The sequence below is a fragment of the Vulpes lagopus genome, chromosome 13 (assembly GCF_018345385.1).
Source record: "Vulpes lagopus strain Blue_001 chromosome 13, ASM1834538v1, whole genome shotgun sequence".
In the NCBI taxonomy this organism is placed as follows: Eukaryota; Metazoa; Chordata; class Mammalia; order Carnivora; family Canidae; genus Vulpes; species Vulpes lagopus.
In genome coordinates, this window is record NC_054836.1 from 47,829,311 (window position 1) to 47,853,702 (window position 24,392).

At 39.1% G+C, this 24,392-nt stretch overlaps 1 protein-coding gene across 2 annotated transcripts in view; it reads right to left on the bottom strand.

Annotated features, from left to right (window-relative positions):
- Window positions 1–24,392, bottom strand: part of AOAH (acyloxyacyl hydrolase) — a 164,483-nt gene that overhangs the window by 109,556 nt on the left and 30,535 nt on the right. For both annotated transcript variants that reach the window (XM_041727348.1, XM_041727347.1), the window contains exons 3-4: window positions 13,388–13,454; window positions 6,320–6,419 (exon numbers count right to left, since the gene is read on the bottom strand). In XM_041727348.1, the coding sequence (XP_041583282.1) occupies window positions 6,320–6,419; window positions 13,388–13,454 (167 nt within the window). The remainder of the gene's footprint in view (window positions 1–6,319; window positions 6,420–13,387; window positions 13,455–24,392) is intronic.

Here is a 24,392-nt window from a genome sequence, read left to right on the forward strand (position 1 = left end):
TGGGTCTTATTAAACAGAGTTGGGGTAGAGAAATTTACCCAAACACACACACACACACACACACACACACACACACACACACACACACTGTTTTGGGCAAAATGGAAGTGATTTAAAAAGTTTGGGGAAGATTACCTCAGCCATCTGAAATCACTGTGTGCAGAGCTCAGCAACTCGTTATGCACAGAAGGGCCCAGTTGATTGTACAGAATGAAATATAGTGATTCATGAATCTTAGAAAATGTTCAATTTCCTGTCCATTTGTAATTTTTTTCTAAACCTTACTACCTGAGATTTTCAATTAAAAGAGATGCTAGATATTTTATTTTATACTTAATGTTTTTTAAAAAATGAAAGTTCCTGAGATCAGCTTATTTATCTCTCAGTTGAACAACAAGAATTTGTCATGTGACATTTTCTCATAAAAACTGTGCAAACTTAATCCTTCTCAAACCCTTTTATGTCAGCTTTGGGGTAATTTGGGTCCCCAGGAAGCCCAAGTTCCCAGTGTATGCATACACTCCCACACACTCAGGCTTGGCGAACTGGTTCCTGCAGCAATCAGACTCACTTGGGAAAAGCCATTTCAAAGGCTGGGTGCTTTCCTAAGGCAATGGTTCCCCTCACAGCAGTTTATTATTTTTCTAAAATAAATTTTGAAATTCGTATTAATATGGTGCCTATACTAGAATCTTATAGAAGATAAGAAGATGAAGACAAATGAGAAATGGCTGCTAAGTTTTTCATAGCTCGAGGATGACTCATGATAGACTAAGATGACTTACAAAAAGATCATAATTTCATTTTATGTATAACCCCAATTACACTTTATTTTATGTAGTGCTTATTTGAAGCAATATTTTATTTTTACATTAGAATATGTTGGATGTATATTTCAGTATATTTGCATTTTACTTCTGTTTATGAATTTTTGTATTGGAGATGTATTAAATACTCTGTTTCACTGATTTCAAGTACTTAAAATATGTGAAGTAAATTCCAAAATATGCTGAATTTTTACTCCAGTATTTGAATAACTCTTTAGTGTAGCACTAGAAGCCCTTTCAATCTGCCCCTTGTCTACATTTCCAGTCTCCCTTCGATTATCTCTCACCAGTGATAAATATGTTTATCTGTGTTTCCTTTCACATATAGCGCTCACATCTGGCTTCCTCTCTTTCTTTGCTGGAGGCCCCTTCTCCTACCTGTGTTGCTTACATTGAACAAGCACAACTGGTAGAATGGAATCCTAAAGCAAATTCATTCTTGACTCCCCCTCCCACTGCCTCACAGTGCTTTAAATGGGTTGATGGCCCTGGGGGAAATAAGGAGACTCTATCTCCACTAGAGCACACACTCTGAATATAATTCTCTTTTAATGTGGATCAAAGTGGTGTGAAGTAGGTCTTGAGTATGCCTCTGAGATGTTTGTGAATGTAGCATGTCCCTGCAGCTCAGGGGTGGTTAGGAAGGGCGTCTGTTCCAAGTTATAGGGTGTGCCTGGGGGAGCAGCATAAAGCCGAGGAGGCTCCCCTCCTGGCCCGATGGGTACACTCTAATACTGATCTAATAAAGATACGATTCAAGCGTGACAAGGTACACATGAAGGAACCACATTCAATTTTCAGTCTCAGAGTCCTGCTTATGCACATGTGCACACAAGAGCAAACACACACACACACACACACACACACACACACACACATTCTAGCAGCAGGCAATGCCTTGTTTTGTATGCAAATGAGAATAGGAGCGGTATAAATAATCCCCTCAAAGTAGGTAACACAAAACCATCTGGGTGGTCTTTACAATGCAGCCTGCAATTTTCTTCTTTCTGTTCCTTTCCTATCCTGTCTTGTGCTCCTTTCTGTCCCCCTCCCTGCAACCCTCCTGGTGCCAGCTGAACGCTAGCTTGTTTCTTGCTTCGGTTAATCATGGATGATGTTTGTTATTTTCAACACACAGTAGATAAGGACCCAAGCCATAGCTAAAGGATTGGCAAAAAGTGGACTTGGAATGTCAACTGCACTGTGGTTGATGAATAGGCAGTTTACTAAGGTCCCTAAATGTGGTTCCACTTCTACGTTTGTTCCTACTAAAGTCAGACCCCATTGCTCTACACTGCCGAGTTCTGCCCAGCAGCTCCCTGGAGCAGAAGGACTCTCTTCTTTCCTCCACCCTGCAGCATGCATTTCACAGGGGCAATGGCTCCAGTCACATTATTTGTATTTTACCAGAATCAGAAATGCATGCAAGGCAGGACATTGAGGGTGCAGAGTCCTGCTTGTGAGGAATTACTCGCCTACGAACAGTGGTTCAATTAAAAGTAACTATATCCCAGGAGTAGCAGTGAGGCCTGCAGCACGGTGGGGAAGGATTTGGGCTTTAAAGACAAACAGACCCGGGGCTCAATGCTTTCATCGCCACTCATTAGCTTTGTAATCTCTTTCTCCTAGTCTCAATTTCCTCACCTGTAAAATAACCCCCACCCCCTAGGAGCTCCGTTAAATAGGATCACACATGTCAAGTGCAGTGCTGGTATATTATCCAGACACCAAACATGTGTCCAGCACAATGGAGGCAACAAAGATGGGCAAGATGCAGACCTGCTGCCTTGATAAGCTTATATCTTAATATGAAAAATCTATGTAAACTTAATATTTTGATATCTCTGAGCCTTACTTTCCTCATCTATGACATGCAGACAACAACAATACCTACTTTGGAAGATTGAGTGATGAATGTACATAAAACATTTAGAACAACACTGGCACACTGTAGTACTTCAAAAGGTATTTACGACGATGGTGGAGAGCATTTAATATTTTGTGGAGAGGATTAGGAATTATTCGACAGGGAAAGTGATGGAGGCATGAGCTCGAAGGATGGGCCTGGTATCGAGAGAGCATCCTCGGTGGAAGGGATGATTGGAAACAAGGGTACAGAGGTGGGAAGGTTAAGGTGAGCTCACGAAAGAGACAGTCACTCCATTTTGGCTGCAGCAGGGGGTACACAACGATAACAGCAGAAATCCAGGAAGGCTTTTTGAGAATCTTGAAATGCTAAGTGAAAATGTATACCTTACTGGGTAGGCAGCATAGAGATCATAAGCAGGGGGGAATAATACGATCAGAGATAGGCACTGGAAAAATTAATGTGTCTAATGAAGTAAGGGAAATCAGAATTTCCATCAGTGATGCAAATGAGGATCTAGTGGCATTCAACAAATGCTTCTTTGTTAGGTGTGAGGCGCCATCCTAGGCATTGGCTGTACAATGGTGACCAAGGCAGAGTCTGTCCTCCCGGAGCTTATAGTCCTAGTTGGAGAGATGGATAAACAGGCAATCGCCGAGGCTATATCATTTAAAACAGTGCAGGTTCCATGGAGGGGCCTACAAGAACTTCAACACCATGGGTAGGTAGAATGAGTCAGGGATGGACTCCCTGAAGAAACAATATATGAACTGAGATCTGAAGGATGGGAAGTCCACCAAGTTGAAGGATGAGGGAGAAACTGCTTTGCACATCAAGGCACTGAGGTGGAGTGACAAGATCAAATTCACTGTCCAGAAAGGCCTTTCTGGCATTGGTGTGGAAAATTCTTTGGAAGGCAGGCAAGAGCAGAATTTGGTTGGACTCACTAGGAAGCTAGAGCAGGAGTGACATCAAAGGGTGATTGTGGGAATCCTTCACACAGTGATACCATCATGCCCTCAAAACACAACGAACCTCATGGGCAAAAGAAGACAGACACAGAGAAGGCCATATTGCATGATTCCACTTAGATGACATTCAAGAACAGGACTGAGTAAGGGGCAGGGATAGATGGTAGGGGGCTGGCTACAGGTTCAGGCTCACAGAGATCCCCAAAATGCTGAGTTATAAGGAAACCAGAGTTAAGTGAACAGGCCAGACCACCCTGCCCTAGGTGTGGGTGGAGAGGATGTCTTTTTCTTTTTTTTTTTATCACAGTCATCTGTGACCAACACAGAATAGCCAGACCTCAAAAAAGAAGCCATTAAAGATGTTATCACCAGTCCTTACTCAAATGAAGACATCACAAGAATGATAAGGCCACAAGCTCCCTGGTCAGTTCTAAATAAAAGACTGTCAGTGGAGGCCCATGTTGGCAACCCTGACGGGACCCCTCTCACTTTTGAGAGCTCTTTCTTCCTTTCTTTCTTTCGAGAGCTTTATCTTTCTTTCTTTCTTTCTTTCTTTCTTTCTTTCTTTCTTTCTTTCGTCTTGTCTTTTCTTTTCTTTTCTTTTCTTTTCTTTTCTTTTCTTTTTTTTCTTTCTTTAAGATTTTATTTATTTATTCATGAGAGACACAAAGAAAGAGCCAGAGACATAAGCAGAGGGAGAAGCAGACTCCCTGTGAGGAGCCTGATGCAGGACTCGATTCTAGGACGCCGGGATCATGACCTGAGCTCAAGGCAGACACTCAACCACTGAGCCCCCCAGGCTTCTGTCCCCTTTCTTAATAAACTTCTACAGCTTTACTCACTCTCCTTGGTCCACAAGATTCATTCCTTGACTCTGTGAGACAAGAACCTAGCTATGGTGAAGGCTAAGCACAGGGCCATGGAAGAGTGAGTCCTCAGTAAGTATTGGTTGTTGCTATTAAAGAATACTCGGAGGCAGAAAAGAGGGAAGCTGTCCACGTTTGCGCCAACTGCTTCTCCTCTCTGGGGCACCTGAAGGGATGGAGGCTTAAGGATGGGGATTGGAGGAGGAGGAGGGGGAGGAAGAGGAGGACCAAAACAGTGAGTGGGGGAATGTCAGGCTGACCAGGGAGCATGCCCTGCTGGGGTGTGAGCTGAGCATTTCTGGATTGAAATCCTTCCACTCCCTCCCAGCCAGCAACTGCAAAGGGTGTTGTGATGGGAAGACAAGGAATTGGTATTTCGGATATAAACTCCATAGGGCACAAAAATAAAGAATGTCGTTTTACATGGGATAGTTTGAAGTTGAACATTTTGTAACTATGTATAACTGCGGGTGTGATGTATATATACCGTGATGTTATTTAAGGAAACGACAAAAAAATCCGTATCACTTGCCTTTGTACATGGAGACACGTCTCCTCTGTGCATTATTAAGTAGTGAATATTATGATACTATATCTGCATGTTATCTGAACACTTGAAAAGAATTTTAATTAAAAGTGCCAATCCCTCCTAGAAACCAGTGGATTCCAAAACTTCTCAGGTGGAATTTGGGGAAACATAATTGGCACAGAGTCAATGACCAAGAAAGCAGGTACTCCAGGGATTCACATCTTTTTCTTCCTTCTCAAGGGGCCTGGCTTGTGATATTTCATACTGTCAGTCAGCAGCATCATGTTCATTGGTTAGGCCACAAAGTGCGAAACTGACTTTATTTCAATGAGGATAAAAAGGAATTTACATATAAAACAGAAACCTATTGTGTCACACACAGAAAAACTACAATTCCGGAATAGGAGGCATAGAATCTTATTTTATTTTATTTTATTTTATTTTAATTATTTTATTTTATTATTTTATTTATTTTTGCGGAAGCTTCTGAAAAAATCAGGCTTTTGAGGCCTAGCTAGATTTAATATTATTCTCTCATTCAGAATGTGAGCTGAGAATTTTGTCAACATTCGCAGCTCTGTCTGCCTGTATTTTAACTGAAAATCGTCCAACAATTGGACACAGGGTGTTCTGAAAGAGCTATCTCCGAACAATAATGATACTGATAATAATTATATTGGCTCCCACATTTATTAACAGTTTTTTATGGAGCAGGTATTGCGCTGAGCATTTTGGGTGTATTAGCTCATTTACTTCCCACAACAGACCTATGAGAGAGGTATTTTAGGCATTTAATTATACCCATTTTATGGGTGAGAACAATAAAGCTCAGACCAGGGTGACCAACTGCTCAGATTTTCCCAGGATGTGGGACATTCAGTGCTTATCCCAGGAAAGTCCTGGGCAAACTGGATGGGTTTACCTTTCTATAAAAGTGACCAGCTTGCTTTTTAAATGGTAGAGAGAAATTTAACCTCTTCTCTTCTTGGCTGGTTAGTTTTCCCACCTACTACCAGCCCAGCTCTAGATGATAGTCTACGATGGTTAAATAGCAAAAACATTCTTTGGCAGCATGAGGAGGGGGGAAGGGTCTAGGTTGAAACTGGGGAATAGTATTTCACACGATGTAATTGAAAATGTCATTTTGCCTCTCTCTGTTCCCAAATCACTGGGCCAGGGAGGCTGCACCTCCCTTTACAACATTTCCAAAGGGCTTGCACGTCAGCATAATCTGGCATTCAAGGTGAAAACCCACTCACCTTGGGAAGCGGGTAGAGATGACACAATGGTTGGCCAGGGTCCTGCTTACAAAACTCCAGGGAATGACACACCACATCAGCATTCATATCTGTGTTAAGCCTGGAGGGAAAGGGGACAAAACAAAGGCTATTTAAGATCTCTCAGGCACTTAGGAAATAGAACCTAATTCAAAGGGAGGTAAATCCCCAGAATGGATTCTAGCACAATGTTTGAGTCCAGGCCCATCTAGCTGCCAGGTCATAACGAGCTCCTGCCCTGTCGCTCTCTCCTCTGTTTAGGATAAGGTCCTGGGGGTGGGGAGGGGGCATCGATGGCAATGGGCTATGGTCAGCCTCTCACACGGGCACTGTGATTCTTTTCAGGAGAAGCCACAAATAAAACTGAGAAAGGAAAAATGGACAGGGGTATAATCTGATAGAAACAATATTTTAAAGTTTTCTAGGCCTTATAGCAAAAAATCATGTGTGATAAGCCTGCCTTTGGCCCAGGGCGCGATCCTGGAGACCCGGGATCGAATCCCACGTCGGGCTCCCGGTGCATGGAGCCTGCTTCTCCCTCTGCCTGTGTCTCTGCCTCTCTCTCTCTCTCTCGCTCTCTGTGACTATCATAAATAAATAATAAAAAAAATTAAAAAAAAAAAAGCCTTAAATACCTAAAATTATTTTCTTAGGCATAATCCAAATCCTCTCTTTCCCTTTAAAATAAATATATTTCTTGACCTTTTGGAAGAAAATAAAATATAGTTGATTGTCCCCATCCCTGATGGTGTAAGGAAATTGTTCTTCAAACATTTTGGTTTATATTTGGTTTGAAGGGACTAAAGCAAACCTTCCATATCCATTTTCCCACCTGACATTCCCCAAACTCTTCTTACCAAGAAGAATGAGAACAATGAGCTGCTTCAAAGAAAGGAACAATTAGAGTATTTTTTTTTTTTTTTAGTAACTTTTCCAAGTAAATCACTGATTCAAACCCAATCCAACCAAAACCAAACCAAACAACAACAAAAAGAATCCATAAACATGGACTGGTAATATCTAGAGACTAATCTCAAAAAAACAGGTCTAGATTTTAGAAGATACTTTTTAGGGTTTCTTCCCAGCTCACTTGACCATTTAACTGTCTCCCTTCACACACAGGGGCAGGTTCTTGGCAATTGTGTTTGAGCTCCCTATCTCTGGGCCAGTTGATTGGACCTCATTGGATGACACCGGACAAGTATAATCTGTCAGATTATCTTACGGAAATTTAGAATTAGTACTAAAGACTTCAACTTCATTCTGGGCCGTTCTCAGGATAACAGGAGCTATAATGACTTTGGACTGTAATGTCATTTTCTGCCATATGGACTGAGTGGTTGGAAAGTTAATCTGTAGGATAGGGTGCAGGGGTCAGAACCCAGTGGGTGCAGTGAGGAAGCCTGGGGAGAACATGCCCCTGTGTTACTGGTGGCTTCCAAGTCCTGATTCCATCTCTGTCTGAAGCCTAGCAAAATAGCTTCTTAATCTTTCATGAGCACCTGAATTAAGAGGAAAAAAAGAGAATCATATGCTTGGCCCCAGGGTTCCTTCATAAGAGGTGGAGGCAACATAAAGTATAAAAGGAGGCCACATCTTCTAAGTTGTGGGGCAAGCTGTCTGTGGCAGATAAAGTCCATTAGCAAACTAATGTCTTCCAAGGGTCAGTAAATCAGGGGAGGGTGGCTGTTTTCACACATCTGTTCTCAACTTAATGGTTCATTTATTTAACTGATGACCGCTGTCTTTTTGGGGGTCTGATACTTAGTGGGCTCAGGAGGGTGATAAATAGGGCTCTGCTTAACTTTTTTTTTTTTAACCTACAGCCAATGCCCCATCTGTGATCACCAACTAATCATATGATATCCCAGACCTATTCTTTTTCTCTGCAATAGGCAGATTTCAAGTGAGTGAACTTGAATATGGGAGTGGAAATGGAGGCCTCACAGTCAGAAAGTGAGACTGGTAGTCTCTATACTGAAGAATAGGAGAGGAGAACTAGGTATTTGGTGTTCTCTCCAGAGTCCTCTAAGATCAGAGCTTCATCATCAAAAGACTGAAAGGGAGAAGTGGTCCTTAGGACAAGAAGAGAAAATGCTGAGCCTCGTAAATCCAAACAAGTGTAAAACCATTAGAATGTACTAGATGCAAAGAAGTGTCAAAGTAGCACATTGCTCTTCACCAGCTGTGGGAGAGAAAGCCCAAGTGACACATAAAATGTGAAATCCTTAGGAAATGTCCAAATTCATAATAACCATTCCTACCCAACATTGTTTTCCCATACTAGCAAAAAACCCCAAATAGTCACATTTTAATTTCCTTTCTTTTACTACCCTTACAGGTACAGGGGTGTGCAGGAATGAGGCACGTGGTGGCGGGCTGGGGATGGTGGAGGAGGAAGCATCAACACATTTGGCAGAGCTAATTAACAAGTTTAATTAGGATCACATAGAATGAAGTCAATGATGATGATCATCACCATAAATCAAAAGAAGGATGCAAGGTCAGGGTTAACAGACAGTCAGAGTAACAGCCTATGGCAGGGAGTGAGGACAGGGCCTTCCACACATGAAAGCTCTCAGATTTAGACCTTGACCTCACTTTCAAAGGCAGTTTATGTATTAATATGTAGTCACAGAGATATACTCATAGTATTGAAGGAAGATCAGCCTCATCCAACTTAATACTTTTATCCCAGTTCTGGACCACACTCAGAGTGCACTAAGTGACTTTATCCACTTCCATAAATCTTGTATAGTAGTCCTCCTTTTATCTGTGGTTTTGCTTTCCATGGTTTCAGTGACCACTGGTCAACTGTGGTCTGGAAGCAGATGATTCTCTTCCTAACATATTGTCTGGAGGTCAATAGTAGCCTAATACTAACACAACATCACGATGCCTCATCATCTACCTCTCTTCATCTCATCAAATAGGCATCTTAGCATCTCACATCATTACAAGGAGAAGGGTGAGTACAGTGCAATAAGATACTTTCAGAGAGAAAGACAGAGAGAGACCACATTTACATAACTTTTATTACAGTGCATTGTTACAGTTGGTCTATTTTATTATTGTTGTTAATCATTTCCTGTGCCTAATTTGTAAATTAAACTTTATCACAAGAGTGTATGTATAGGAAAATAGTATATATAGTTCATTACTATCTGGTTTCAGGTGCCCACTGGGGTGTCGTGGAATGTATCCCCTCTGAATAAGGGGGGAACTGCTGTAATTATCTTGTGAACGGCACAGATATTGCTTTGTATTTTTGGTTTCTGAAAAAAAAAAAAAACCCACATTAATTACATTTAAGCATACTATGTTATAAACCTCATTTTGCATTTTCTTCTAAAAAATATTAGTAGTTTAGGCCTCTCCTGATCTCTGCGTGCTCCTAAGTTTGGAATACAAGAGTTTATGATTAGAGGAAAGTATAAATTAGTCCCAGGAAACAACGTGAGATGTACAGAAGATAAGGATCAGGCTTCATACAGCAACCCATGGCACAACGGAGGTTAAGACCAGGCAGAGGAGGACCCAGCACATGGTCACTGCCTAGGATTGGCTGCTCCTAGAAGTAGCACCTCCCGGCATGACCCAGGTTTTTGGGAGAATGCTTGAGTGTTCAGGTGTCCCACTTCCCAAAAACATCCTGTGGCTTGCTGATGGGTAGGAAATGTAATTGCTGAACAATTAGTCCATGAATCATTGAGAATTGACTGGTATGACATAATGAGGAGGGATGCCCTCTGGATTAGGAAACACATTTAATACTGGAAGCCTGAAATTCAGGCAAAACTGAATCGTAAGGTTGTCATTTTCAGCACCTGTATCAACCCAAAACTTTATGTGATTGATCAAAACAAGCTGTAGGAAGAACACATCAGAAGAGGAGAAATGGCTATCAGCAAACAAGTAATATCGGTGCTAGGAAATTACTCACAAACTAAACTAGTTGTGGAAAGAACCATGACTAGGGATGGTTTACTACATCTGTCTTTCTTCAAATGGCCCACCCCATACTAATGACAATTCGTTGTCTTATGACTTTGAGTCATCTCAAAGGAAAAAATGTCCTCCTCTCGTACCACCTACTCAGGGAGTGGCCCTCTTTTGGTGGTTTGCAGGGCCCATTCTTCCCTAACACTGTGTTCATTTGTTGTTATTTTAGGTGGGGACTGTCACATCTGCAGTCCCTAGTACAGTGTCTGTCTATCCTCTCTGATCCTTGCACTTCAATGTCTCATACTTGCCACTTTCCAGCCAGCTAAGGAAGAGCAATGGGTTTCTCAATACATCCAGGCCACAGCCCTTTTAATCCGAAGACACTTGGTAGCTGATCTCTGGCTCCCCCTCTTGGGTACCTGCCTGCACTGCCCTCTTTAGCTTCGACTTTTTTTTCCATCTACCTCTGGTTCCCTGATCTAGGCCCAGCAAAACCTTTCTGGACAACCTGACCCTTCCCCAGAGCACCTGGCTCATACTAGGTATGTATGCAGATTCCATGAATAAGCTAAAAAGTTTTTTTTTTTAATCTGTTTTAATATGTTCAAGCAATTTCTTTGGAGCAGTCTAGTCATAGCTCATCTGTAGTGATACTTGTGTTCTTTTAAAATAATTAATTCAACAAACATTTACAGAAGGCCTTCAATATATACTGAGGACTCATATATAGCAAGCCCTGCAGATAAAAAGCCCTCTCCTCCTCCTCCCCTTCCTTCTCTCCCTTCCTTCCTTCTTTCTACATATTCAGTATTTTGCTAAGTACTTAGAGATGCAGAAATGAATAAAATGCAGTCCTGGCTCTCAGAAGGCTTTCAGTCTACTCAGTGACTCAGAAAAGTCCATGGAGAATGAAATTACACACAAATGTGGTAAGTGCTTGTTAGGGGTTTGCATGGGGTCCTAGGAATGTGTATGTGTGTAGGGTGGGATGGTGGTGGTGGTGGGAATGTTGCCCATCTTAGCCTGCAGAGGGTCAGGAAAGCTTCCAGAGGAAGTGACTCTGAAGCGAGGTCTAAAGAAGTAGAATCTATTTAGGGTAGAGGTTTGGATATGCCAAGCAGGGAGAACATCTTATGCGAAGTTCCTGAGGCCAAAACCTCTTGGTGCATGTGGGGAATTACAAGTGGCTTGGAGTGTGGAAGGATGAGTCTAAAAATGTTCTCAGGGACTGATTTATAAATAGCCCTGTGCATGTGGATATGGAATCCTGCAAAAGGTGTGAAGACTAAAGAATTTTATGTTAGTGCCATATTAGTTTGGCATTTAAAAGATATTTGGCCAGCTAGAATGTGGATTATTGACTTACAGACCAATGGGCAGGTCTTCCAGCCTAAAATCCAGTTCGGTGGCAGTTACAGTAATAGAATTATGAGCTAAAAAGAAAGCATCCCTGCCTTCTAAACACTCTATCTGGAATTCGTGAGAAATCGTTTATCATGATAGAGTGAGGTACATATTAATCGAAGTAGGTGCACAGCATGATTGATCACTGATTACCACTGTGGACTGTATGCTTTTAAGTTCTTTTAGTCTTTAAAATTCTGTAACTTTAGGCAACCTAGTTATGGGGAATGCCTCTGAGCCTCTCTGCTTTGAGGTTAATGGCATATAAAAAAGAACCACATAGGAATGATCACTGTAACACCATTCACAAAAGAGAAAACCAGTAAACAACCCAAAGACCCATTAATGGGAGAGTGAAGGAATAGACTCTTATAGAGACACAATGGAATATTCTATATAGTCAGAGGGAAAGAACTATAGCAGTGACACAATGTTATCTCATGGATGAATCTTAGACAAATAAATCTAAATGGTAGGTCCCAAAAGATTATATACACTGTGATACTCTATTCATATATCAAAGAAATAACTAAGATATGTTCTAAAGAAATATATATATAAGAACTGTAGTAAAATTCTAATTATTTTATAAAATTATATATTAATTACCATCAATTATAATTATTAATCATTAATGTATTGACCATTAATATTCAGTTAAAATTAATTTTCTGTATTATATTGACATAAACATCTTATATCAATTATATTTCTGTATTTATATTACTTTATGTTAACATATTCATATAAATATAATTTATGTTAATATCAATTTATGTTAATATAAAATATAAATTATTAGCATAAATAAGTAGACAGTTTTTATATATTATATGATATATTAACATATAATATATTAATTATTAGCATAAACTAACATATTTAACATAATATATATTAACATAACTATGTATACATATATACTAAAAGTATAGAAAAAGGAAAGCAGAGAAAGACGAACATAGGATTTATTACCTGGGTGGGGAAAAGCATGAGAATGAATGACAGAGGGACTGGATGGTTAGAGTAAGTTATAACCCAAGTTCTAGACTTAGTTTCAGGAGATGAGTTTGGAAGCTAATTACATTATTCAATGTAACTAAGTAACTAAATTATAAATATAAGAAAGCCACATATGGATCTTTGATGAGAAAATGCCACGAATAGGAAGGAATATAATTTATCTGATCCGGTACCCCTGAGTTCAAAAAAAAAAAGAAACATAAGAGAAAGAAGGACAAAGATTATAATGTTATAATGGTGCCCACTCGGGATCCTGAGGGTCAAGGGCTGGGGGTAGGGACGAGGACAGGGCCAGGAAACCCTTGAGGGAGGAGAGAGGAGAAGAACCTAAGAAGAACATGGCTTGGGAGCCCAGCTGAGAGAGAAGGGAAAGGCCGGGGCTCTTTGGGGTACTCGGGGAAGGGGCCAAATGCCTGGGTCCGGACAGTAGGATCCGGTCACTTGTTGATAAAATTCCTTCTGAAAGGCTCTTGAAGAGCAATGGAGCCAAGGGAGACTTTGCCTCGAGTGACAGAGGATCTGAGTCAGGTCTGAATGCTCCACTAACAAGAACAGGAACAGAGCTTAAGCCCTTGTTCAATGAGTACGACCTGCTGGAAGTGGAACCAGCTGCCCAGCAGCTTTCCTGTTTCCCCATGTGCCAGCAACTAACCCAGGCTAATGTGCCGGCATACTCACAGTTTTATGAGGTCTGGTCCAAATATTTCTATCACTAAGTAGCAGGTGGTCTTCAAGAATAACTTTTCTAAGAAAAAATAAAGAAGGGGAAATAGATTATTTTTTGTTCTGGTGGACTTGATGCAGGAGTTAAAAATGACCATTTTACTAGGAATTGATGCTGAATGATTAATTTATCATTAATTCAAGTTTTATAAGAGTTCAAGATTATAAGAGTTCGGGGGGGGGGAAATGTTACAATTAATGTATTCATTAAAATATCATCTTAGGCTTATGTAAATGCCACTTTGTTGACTGTACATGATGAAGATCACCAGTTTATTTAAAAAATAGAGTTAATTTGTTGGGTTTTATTTTCTTCTGTACAGCAAGAAACATGTGAATGTTGGAGACGATCTCCTTTGTCGAAATGAAAGAAAGAGGACTCACTTTAAAGTAAATAGTCTGAAATACAGCTTTGTTAAAAATACTCCTCTCCTGTGTTCATTTGATAAAAAAGATCGCATTTTGGATATTTAGTTTTTGCTGTTGGAATCCCAGAGATAGGAGACTGTCAAGATATCTCTGCACTGCCATCCACCCCAGAGAACGCAGACACACAGACGCCCTCCCCAGAGCGCCACCACCCAGGGACACACACACATTAACTAAGCAATCTCCTTCCTCTCCATTGAGACAGGGGTGCTTTGTGGATTGATCTGCACAATAAAACCTGTTAACTCTCTGGTCCTGTTTTTCCAATTTGTGAGTCTACTGTGAAACCTTGGGAATTAGGACCTCAGCACAATTAGGACAGACAGGCTGTCCTGGGAAGAGACAAGAATCTCTTCCTGACGAGGATTTATCTTGTCAGGCTTATCTCAAACTGAGCTACCCCACACCTTTCTGGGAGGGTAGGGTAGTGAAAGAACAGGACAAACGTGGGGAACTCTCTCTAGTACTGTATTTTTACTCAATAGTAAATAATATAAATATTACTCTTGTATTATGATCCATCTATTCATAGGACTTTTTCCCCTACAATAAGGCATGGACTTCAAACACACTGTGCTTTTGTAGTGGGAACTTAAAATTATATCCCTACATTGACCTTATAGAAATGAAAAGAACATAGGGGAATACTACATCTGATGACAGCTAATTAGATAACTAGATGAGATGGACAAATTCCTCGAAAGACAGACTGCCAAAACTGACTCAAGAATAAATAGACAATCTGGATAGATGTATAATAAGAGATTGAATTAGTAATCAAAAGCTTCCCACAAAGAAAAGCCCAGAACCAGATGGCTTCACTGTTGAACGGTATCAAATACCTAAAGAAAGCATCTGAATAGATTTTTCTCCAAAGAAGACATACAAATGGCCAATAAGCACATGAAAAGATGCTCATCTTTAGCTATTAAGGAAATGCAAATTAAAACCACAACGAAGTGCCACTTCACACCCATTATGATATGCTGTAATAAAAATGATAGATGAGAGCAAGTACTGATGTGGAGAAATTAGAATCTTCATACACGACTGGTGGGAACATAAAACGGTGCAACCACCTTGGTAAATGGTCTGACAATTCCTCAAATGGTTCAACATAGTGTTACTATATAATCCAACAAGACCACTCATAGATATATACCCAAAAGAATAAAACATATACATCCACACAAAAACGTGTACATGAATGTTCATCGTGGCATTATTTAAGACACCCAAGAAGAGGAAACAACTTAATCCAAATGTCCATTAACAAATGAAGGAATGAACTAAATGGATTATATCCATACAATAGAGTATTATTCAGCTGTGAAAAGTAATGAAGCTCTGCCACATGCCACAACATGGGTGGACATTAAAAACATTACACTAAGTGAAAGAAACATAATTCCATTTATATGAAATGTCTAGAAGAGGCAAACGCACGGAGACAGAAAATTAATGGTTGCTTAGGTCTGAGGAGGATAGATATTTGGGGCAGTGACGGCTTAGAGGTGCAAGTGTCCTTTTCAGTATAATGAAAATGTTCTAAAATTCATTGTGGTGATGGATGTACATCTGTGGGAATATATTAAAAGCCATTGAATCATACATTTTAAATGGGTGAAGTGCATGGTGTGTGAATTATACGTCAATACAACTGTTTTAATAAAAAAAAAAAAAAACACCTCCTCTTCCCCCTGGGTGCTCCTTTGCAGGGGCACTGCAGTGGAGAGTGTCAAGAACCTCTGATGTCATAGGACTCAGAGACCCGAATTCAGCATCTGTTGATCTGCTTCTGACCTTGGATTGCTTACCTTTCAATTCCCTCACTTGAAAAATGTGGGAAAGGGATTCATTTTCCTTCACTAGACTGTCTAGGAGGTTTGGAGAATTATGTAGCAGACAGTCAAAATTACATGAATTGGCAAAACACTCTGCAAGCAAGTTTCAAGTATAGCTAACATAGAACTAGTTTAGCTGAGAGCTGGGCAATATTATGCTCGTGCAGTACAGCTTGAAAGAGAAAATTTATCTTCTTTCTGGTAAAATAAGAGATGTTGGTGTGTGCGCGTGTATGTATTTTTTTTCTTTTTTTAGAACCTTGTTTTGCTCAAGTTGAAATGAGTGGCTGCAAGTTTCTCCTTGTTCTTTGAGTAGGACTGTCTGTTTCTCAAATGGATTCTGTGATCATTTATCAGACGGATTCTGTGATGATTAAGAGTGAGGGGCTCCTGGAGCAATGGCTAGTCTGGAAGAGGAGAACCCCCTTGACAGCTAAATTCTAGATCAGCACGGAAGGGTACGGAGTGGAGACATGTAAAGTGTCCAGCGCAAGCCAGATAGAGCCCAGTCAACTTGATCAGCTATAACCTCACCATTATTGATACAACTACGGAAAAGATAGTTACTATCTAGGTGCTAGTCACCTGTCTGATGTACAATGTATACAGTTAAACTATCTGCGACCAGGAAGGTACAAGAACATTTGATTTCTACAGAGTCAGATTTGAAACAGCATAGAAGAAAAAAAATGTGGCCATTCCAAGAGCAAAGGAGAGTTAAAAAGGAGCAAGGGAGGAGTCATCATACATTAGATGTACACATGTGTATAAATAAAACCCAGAACATTTTAGGTTGGAAGTCACCTTCACATTTACCATGAAGAAGTTTCTCACAAGAACGTTTTGAGGGAGTGCTTATTTTTACCCTTGTTCTATAGGAAGGAACATTAAACTTTAGAGAGCTTAAGGCCCCCAAACACAGATCTACTACATCATTCAGTAAGAGATTAATTTTTTTACTCCAAAAGCCCATGTTACTTGGAGTGTGCATTTCAACATACTTAGGACATTTTATTTATTTTCATCTACTCCAGGTATGGAAGGTATTGTGATACACTAAGTACTGGTGAGAAATTTGGAGCACAGGGAGATTAACTGACCACACAGTTAGTTTTGTGGCTATGATTTCCAATTTGCTTGGAGATTTTCAGAACTTCCAGAATTTGAGGAGAGTTGCCTTCCTCGTTTTAAAGCTACATGAGTTTTTAGCTATCATATTCCATGAAAATAAGATTTTTGCAGAGGTGACCCAAGAAAAGTGAAGTTCTAGCAAGGGTCTCAGAGTGTATGAGTCTGCTGACCCCTAGGGAGAATGATTCCATTAATCATTTTTCCATTAACAATTCTGAGATTCTTCCAAGGTGTTTACTAATGAGAGCCAGAGGCAAAAGCAGCAGGTGAAACTGAAGGTCAGTAATGTTTTGCAGAATTAAAAAAAAAAAAAAAAAAGTCTTCCCAGGCAAGGAAAGGCCAACATGATTTACCGAGTGATTATTCTCAAGAATGTTGCTTACATGATTTCAGACTGCTAAGGTTATGTTTTCTGAACTTGTATTGCTTTGGAGGTAAAAACAATACTATTTAAAAAATAATCTTTAAAATAGTAACTGTGTGTTGAAGTACATAATTTCACTTTCCCTGTCCCCCATTCTCCTGGCTTATCAGACTGAAAGCAATACTGGGTGCAGGTAGGCACTACGGTTCAGACCTATTTTGTTTTTAAGAAGAAGAAATCCTGAGCTAGAAGACTGATTATCTTTGTTACCTTTTACAATTTGCATGGCCATTCTGCGCACTGGTTTCTACATCCATAAAATGGAAACAGTAATGCCCACTATGTCTTTATGTATGTCAAATGAAACAACCTTTAAGCTGAACTGAATACCTTATTTCTATCCAGAGGTAGAACATTAGTTAATAAAATGAAAATAACCGTAAGCAGCATTCTTAATGCTTTGAAATTCCTTCAGATGAAAGATAAACCACTGTGGAAAACTGAAATACCTACTTTGCTTCCCTTGGTGAAGTATCAACTTTTATTTTCCCAGAATCTGACTTTCAGACTCCCATTTACCTCATCAAATTCTGAAATGTCCTGTGCTGAGTCAAAAGGAGCCCAGACTGTACCTGGAATACCAGCAATCTTGGTCCATGTAATGTTACATTTCACTAGTACATTAGGACAGGGTCATCTAGGAAAAAGGATTTTTACTGAGCCTTTCATCTTTGAACAACACAACTTTGCCTAAAAAGAGAAAATCAAACCCCAGGTACAAATTATGATATGTGTCAGTGTGGTCTATTACATGGAAACGACAACCAATCAAAACAAGTCTTAATGATAATTATGACTGGTTTTCACTTTTTTCCTTTTTGTAAAATGAGGCAGCCCAGGTGGCTCAGGGGTTTAGTGCTGTCTTTTTGTAAAATGGTAATATTTTCCTCTTCTTTCTCTAATTCAGAGATGTGAAAATACAGAGTAAGGCTATAATAGATTGTGAATGTCCAATAATAGGAGGATGGGTCAGTAAAATATGGGACATTTATATGGTGAAGAACTGTAGAGCAATTAAGAGGCTTGACCTAAGGTTTTATGTCTTAACATAGGTTTATAGACTTCAAAAGCATGTTTTTGGGTGAAAAACAGAAGTTGCAGAGCTTGTGCAAATAGTAGATATTAATATAACAGCAAAACCCCACACAGAGAGGATTCTGGAAAGATGATGTTGGAGGCAGCAGATTTTGGGAATTTCTACCTAAGAGGGGAGGAAAAAAATTGCTCGTGGATTGAAAAACCCCAAACCTATGGACAGTTGTAACAAAAGTAGGTATCTCCATAAACCCTAAAACACATTTAGGCAAGGATAAACCATTCATGGCCACAAGACTTGTAGGTTATCAATGTCTGTGTGGGACTAAGTAAAAGAAAGCAAGCAATGGAACGCCAGAAAAAAAAAAAAAAAGTGAATAGGGGAATCCCGGAACAGTCCATAGGTATTACATACAAAGTATGGTGGGCCAATTAAAGAATAGCTGCGGAGACTGGGAGGAGGAGTTTTGCCCACTGTGTTAGCAGATGCGTGCAAGGGGCTCAAGGCTAGAAGGACTAAGGGGCTGGCCTGTCCAGGCCGTCTACAAATTGTAGAAACTGACCTGCCAGAGCTGTCTTCCAGGACAGCATGCACACAGTTTTTGAGGAGAAACTCCTGAGTCTAGAAATAACACTGAGCTGGACAGAAGCAAAGGAAAGGGAAAATCCAGGTAAAAGTGGGCAGGGGAACAGTCAGAAACTCAGCAAGGTGTCGTGGTGTGTGTGTGTGTGTGTATCCATGTGAACACTACGTAAGAACAACAAAAAAAGTTCTGTGGATCTAGAAAAGTATCCTGAACCACCTCTCTTTTTAAGAGTTTTGGAAAACTAATTTCACATAAAAATGAGTAACAGAAATGTATCTAGGTCAACTCCCATACAAAGTTATTATAAGAAAAAAAAAAAAGAATAAGGAACAGACTTGCATCCCTACAGAGAGCAAAAGCATACCAGAAAGTCAAGCCCAAAAAAGGACTAAAACATAAGATAGTATTTCAAAATGAGCTAAGAGGCATTAATAAAATGCTGTTGATGTCATGAAAGAACAACAGAAATCAGAATAACTCAGTCATGGAATAAAAGAACTCAGGGAAGAATGCAAGATTACAAGGGAAATGAAGTCTGAACTAGAATGAACACAAGAACTGAATACAATAGCTAATGTCTTATGAAAAATACAAAGTGAAAAAGAGAAAAAAACTTTCAAGATTAAAAAAAGGAATAGAAAGTATTCAAGAGATAGGCAACATATTGAGGTTAGGCAAAGAAGATTCAAAATATGGATATTAGAAATCCCTGATAAAGAAAACCAACTCAAGGAAATGGAATAAGTAAACAACTTTCCTGAAATTATTAAAAAAAATATACTTGAGAGCACATTACATTCCTGACACCAACATACGACAACTGACATGAAGACACATTGTAGTTAGAAGACTGAATTTTATAGAAGAAAAGAAAAAAGAATCTTTGAATTTCTAGGCAAAAGCAGCAATTACAGGAAAAAGGGAATTAGATTATCAGTAGGCTTTTTAAAGTCACATTTAAGATACTTAGGGAAAGAAATTGTGTGCCAAGGATTTAGATATCCAGAAAACAACTGACTTTCAAGTGTAAAGGGCACAGAAGCTTGTTATTGACATGCAAAAATTCAAGGAATATTGTTCCCAGGAGGCTTTCCTGAGGAATGAGCTCTAGACAACTTGACTAGAGAGGCATCCTCATAAGGGCTGGTGATGAACATCAATCAAATAGTTACTGATGGGACTGAGCTAAGTGAGGGTGGGCAGGGAATGGGTATTGTACGTAATAGCTGCATGCTCGGGCCATACAGTGCAATGATTACAAAGGGTGAAGAAAGGAGAAAAGTATATGCAGAAAACAATTTTAAGTGCTCTCAATGATTATGAAGTATATTAATGGCAGGAGTGCTAGGATTGATATTCTGGGACTGTTATATGGGTAATGAGGGATAGATGAGTGAATAATTATGGGGTATTTTATCCCTTTGTCCTTTAGAATTAGGACTTCAAGTGTGGAAAGAAGGAGATATGATATGGAAGAGATTAAGAAGAAAATCCTGTAGAAAAACAAAATCCTGTAGTCCTGAATTTGAATTTGAAGTGTCAGTATAAACTCACTAGATATTTTATCTTAAAATTATATGTAAGATGGGTAAATGTATATAGAGGTATATGTAAATATATGTATTTTTTTCTGTCCTTGTCTACTGCAGAGGCCTACAAAGAATGACCACCTCAGTAGCAATGAACATCCCTATGTTCCCAGACTGTGGTCTTAAAATACTATTTTTCACTAGTAGAAACCAGATTTTTTGAGAGAAATGACTGATTTCAAGTCTGGGGCTGGAAATGTACAAGACAGGGATGGAACATCTTGTCATACCAATTAGTGAAGAAGCTATCAAAAGTTACTTAGGCTCATGTCAAAAGGACTCAGGAGCCAACTTGAAGAAGTTCCCACCGGTCAAACATGTGACAATTTGAGTTACAAAAGGATAATAATTGACATAGACCAAAAATCTGTTGTGGTCTACACAACAATACATATCAAATATGTATAAATTCAAGAGTTCATAATGGGCTGGGCCCATATTTTAAAGAAAACTGATTGACTACTATGGGATGATAACAGAAAGGTAATGAATTATTTGAAAATGAGCAAATAAGGCCAAGGAATGAGGCATTTATCCTGCCTTTCCTACTATGAACAATACCATTAATGACAGTAGGGAAAAATGTCTCTACAATATGATAAGGACGAGGGAAGGTGCCTCCAATGCATTTCCACCACTAAATATAATATAAATGATATATTTGAATAGCACCATTTTGCAACTCCCAGTGAAGTAACAGATCTAGTTATTGAGCATCAAGAGCTGCTAATATCACAAAAGGAAAAAAGAGAAAACCACATATAACGGTCTCCCAGTGAAAGAAAGCATCACCATTTATAGTCTTGCCAAAGAAATCAAACTGGAGTCTGATCAAGCCTCTGGATCTAGCTGCAAAATTTCAGGAAATACAGAACACAGAACAACATATTCAATCATACCACAGGGAGGCAATCAGCAAAATCCAGACTGTGGGAAACTCTACAGGACAAATTCCACAATTAAATTACACGACAAAGGACAGGATGGGAAGAAAACTTGTAGATTAAAATAGACTTAAAAGACATATCAAAAAATTTTAAACTAGGCAAGACTATAGTGTAGGGAATGCTCACTTGGATGATAAAAGCATAAAGCAATGAAAAAGGTGATTACATAAAAATTCAGGATGCTGTTCCTTTAGGCAAAAGAAGTGATTTATGATGGAAAGGGGAGTAGCTACCTACCTGTGCCTTCTTGACCCGGGCTACATTTACAAGGGTATTCACTTTTTAATAACTGATAAAACTATAAAGTTATTTTGTGTGGCTTTCTAGATTTGATTTGTTTTACCAAAAGATACGTAAAAAAAGTTACCTACTGAACAATACCAAACATTGTTTATGGATTCATACAAGTGAATGTGAAAGTGTCAAACTTGACAAGAAGTTCATCAAATTCATATAAGTGATTCTCTCTAGGGAGATGGGAGGAAGAATGCAACTGGGGGTGAGGGGAAGCCAAAGGGTGTTTCAAGTTCATATGCCACATTCTAATTCCACAAAAGAAAGAGGATGTAAATATGTCAAAATCTTAACCATGGTCAATCTGGAACATTGTAGACACGTGTGTTTGTGTATTATTCTCTCTTGGTGTTTAGTTTAAATTCCAAGAAAATTAAGCATATTGTTGCTGAATGCAATAAATTCTCTGAGAATGCTTTGATGCTATTGGCACAGCGTGATAGGTAAACCAAAGGCACAACAGCCATTAGTCTATCTTCTTTCCTTTGAAAAAAATTCACCCTTGATGAATTTGTTTTAACATTAAATGGATCACAGTTTGACTCTCAAAGAAGTTTACTCATCGTGACTATTCACCAAATAGTATTCTATAAGGGAAATAGAATCAATATTTTCTTAATTTTGTTGAGATGGAAAGAGAAATACATAATGGGTACATTTTTTGTACTTAAAATAATCTTTTTTACTCACTCTAGAACAGAGATAATTTTAAATTATGACTTAATCATCAAACATAATACCTATTCCACCCAAATGTCTAAATTTACTAAGTATGCTTTCTATCTCTTTTTTTAAATTTAAATTTTAGGTAGTTAACATACAGTGCAATATTGATTTTTGGAGTAGAATTCAGTGACTCATCACTTACATACAACACCCAGTGCTCCTCCCAAGTGCCCTCCTTAATACCCATCACCCATCTAGGCCATCCCCCACCCACCTCCCTCCATCAGCCCTCAGTTTGTTCTCTATCATTAAGAGTCTCTTATGGCTTGTTTCCTTCTCTCCATTTTCTCTTTTCCCCCTTCCCATATGTTCATCTGTTTTCTTTCTTAAACTTCACATGCTGAGTGAGATCATATGGTATTTGTCTTTCTCTGGCTGACTTATTTCACTTAAGCATAATATACTCAAGCTCCATCCATGTTGCTGCAAATGGCAAGGTTTCATTCTTTCTGATGGCTGAGGAATATTCTATATATATATATATACATAGTGATATATATAGTGATGTGTGTGTGTGTGTGTGTGTGTGTGTGTGTGTATCACATTTTCTTTATCCATTCATCAGCTGATGGACATTTTAGCTCTCTCCATAGTTTGGTTATTGTTGACAATGCTGCTATAAACATCAAGGTGCATGGATTCCTTTGAATCTGTATTTGTGCATCCTGTGGGCAAACATCTAGTGTGCAATTGCTGGATCGTAGGGTAGTTCTACTTTTAACATTTTGAGGAACCTCCAAACTCTTCTCCAGAATGGCTGCACCAGTTTGCATTCCCATCAACAGTGCAAGATGGTTCCCCTTTCTCTGCATGCTCCCCAATGCCTGTTGTTTCTTGTGTTGATGGTTAATTTTAGCCATCTTCGCGATGTGAGATGGTATCTCATCATGGTTTTAATTTGTATTTCCCTTATGATGCCGAGCATCTTCTCATGTGTCTTTTAGCTACCTGGGTATCTTTTTTGGAAAAGTGTCTATTTATGTCTTCTGACCATTTCTTAACTGGATTATTTGTTTTTTGGTTGTTGAGATTGATAAGTTCTTTGTAGATCTTGGATACTAGCCCTTTATCAGATATGTCATTTGCAAATATCTTCTCCCATTCTGTAGGCTGCCTTTTGGTTTTGCTGATTGTTTCCTTTGCTGTGCAGAAGCTTTTTAACTCGACGAAGTCCCAATATTTCAATTTTGCTTTTGTTTTCCTTGCCTGTGGTGACATGTCTGGTAAGAAGTTGCTATGGCCGAGGTCAAAGAGGTTACTACTGCCTGTGTTCTCTAAGATTTTGATGGTTTCCTACCTCACATTAAGATCTTTCATCCATTTTGAATGTATTCTTGTGTATGGTGTAAGAAAGTGGTCCAGTTTCATTCTTCTGCATGTGGCTGTCCACCTTTCCCAACACCATTTGTTGAAAAGACTGTCATTTCTATTGGATACTCTTTCCTGCTTTGTTGAAGATTGTCAACCATATAGTTGTGGGTCCATTTCTGAGTTCTCTATTCTGTTCCATTGCTCTATGAGTCTGTTTCTGTGCAAGTACCATATTGTTTTGATGACAACAGCTTTGTAGTATAGCTTGAAATCCAGAATCATGATGCCTCCATTTTGTTTTTCTTTTTCAGAACTGCTTTGGCTACATGGAGGTCTTGTGTGGTTCCATGCAAATTTTAGGATTGTGCTTTCTAGCTCTGTGAAAAAATGCTGGTTGTATTTTGATGGGGATTACATTATATGTGTAGATTGCTATGGGTAGCATTGACTTTTTAACAATATTTGTTTTTCCAATCCATCAGCATGGAATTCTTTTCTATTTCTTTGTGTCCTCTTCAATTTCTTTCATTTAGTGTTCTATAGTTTTCAGAGTACAGATCTTTTACTGCTTTAGGTTTATTTCTAGGTATCTTATTGTTTTTGGTGCAATTGCAAATGGGATTGTCTCCTTGATTTCTTTTTC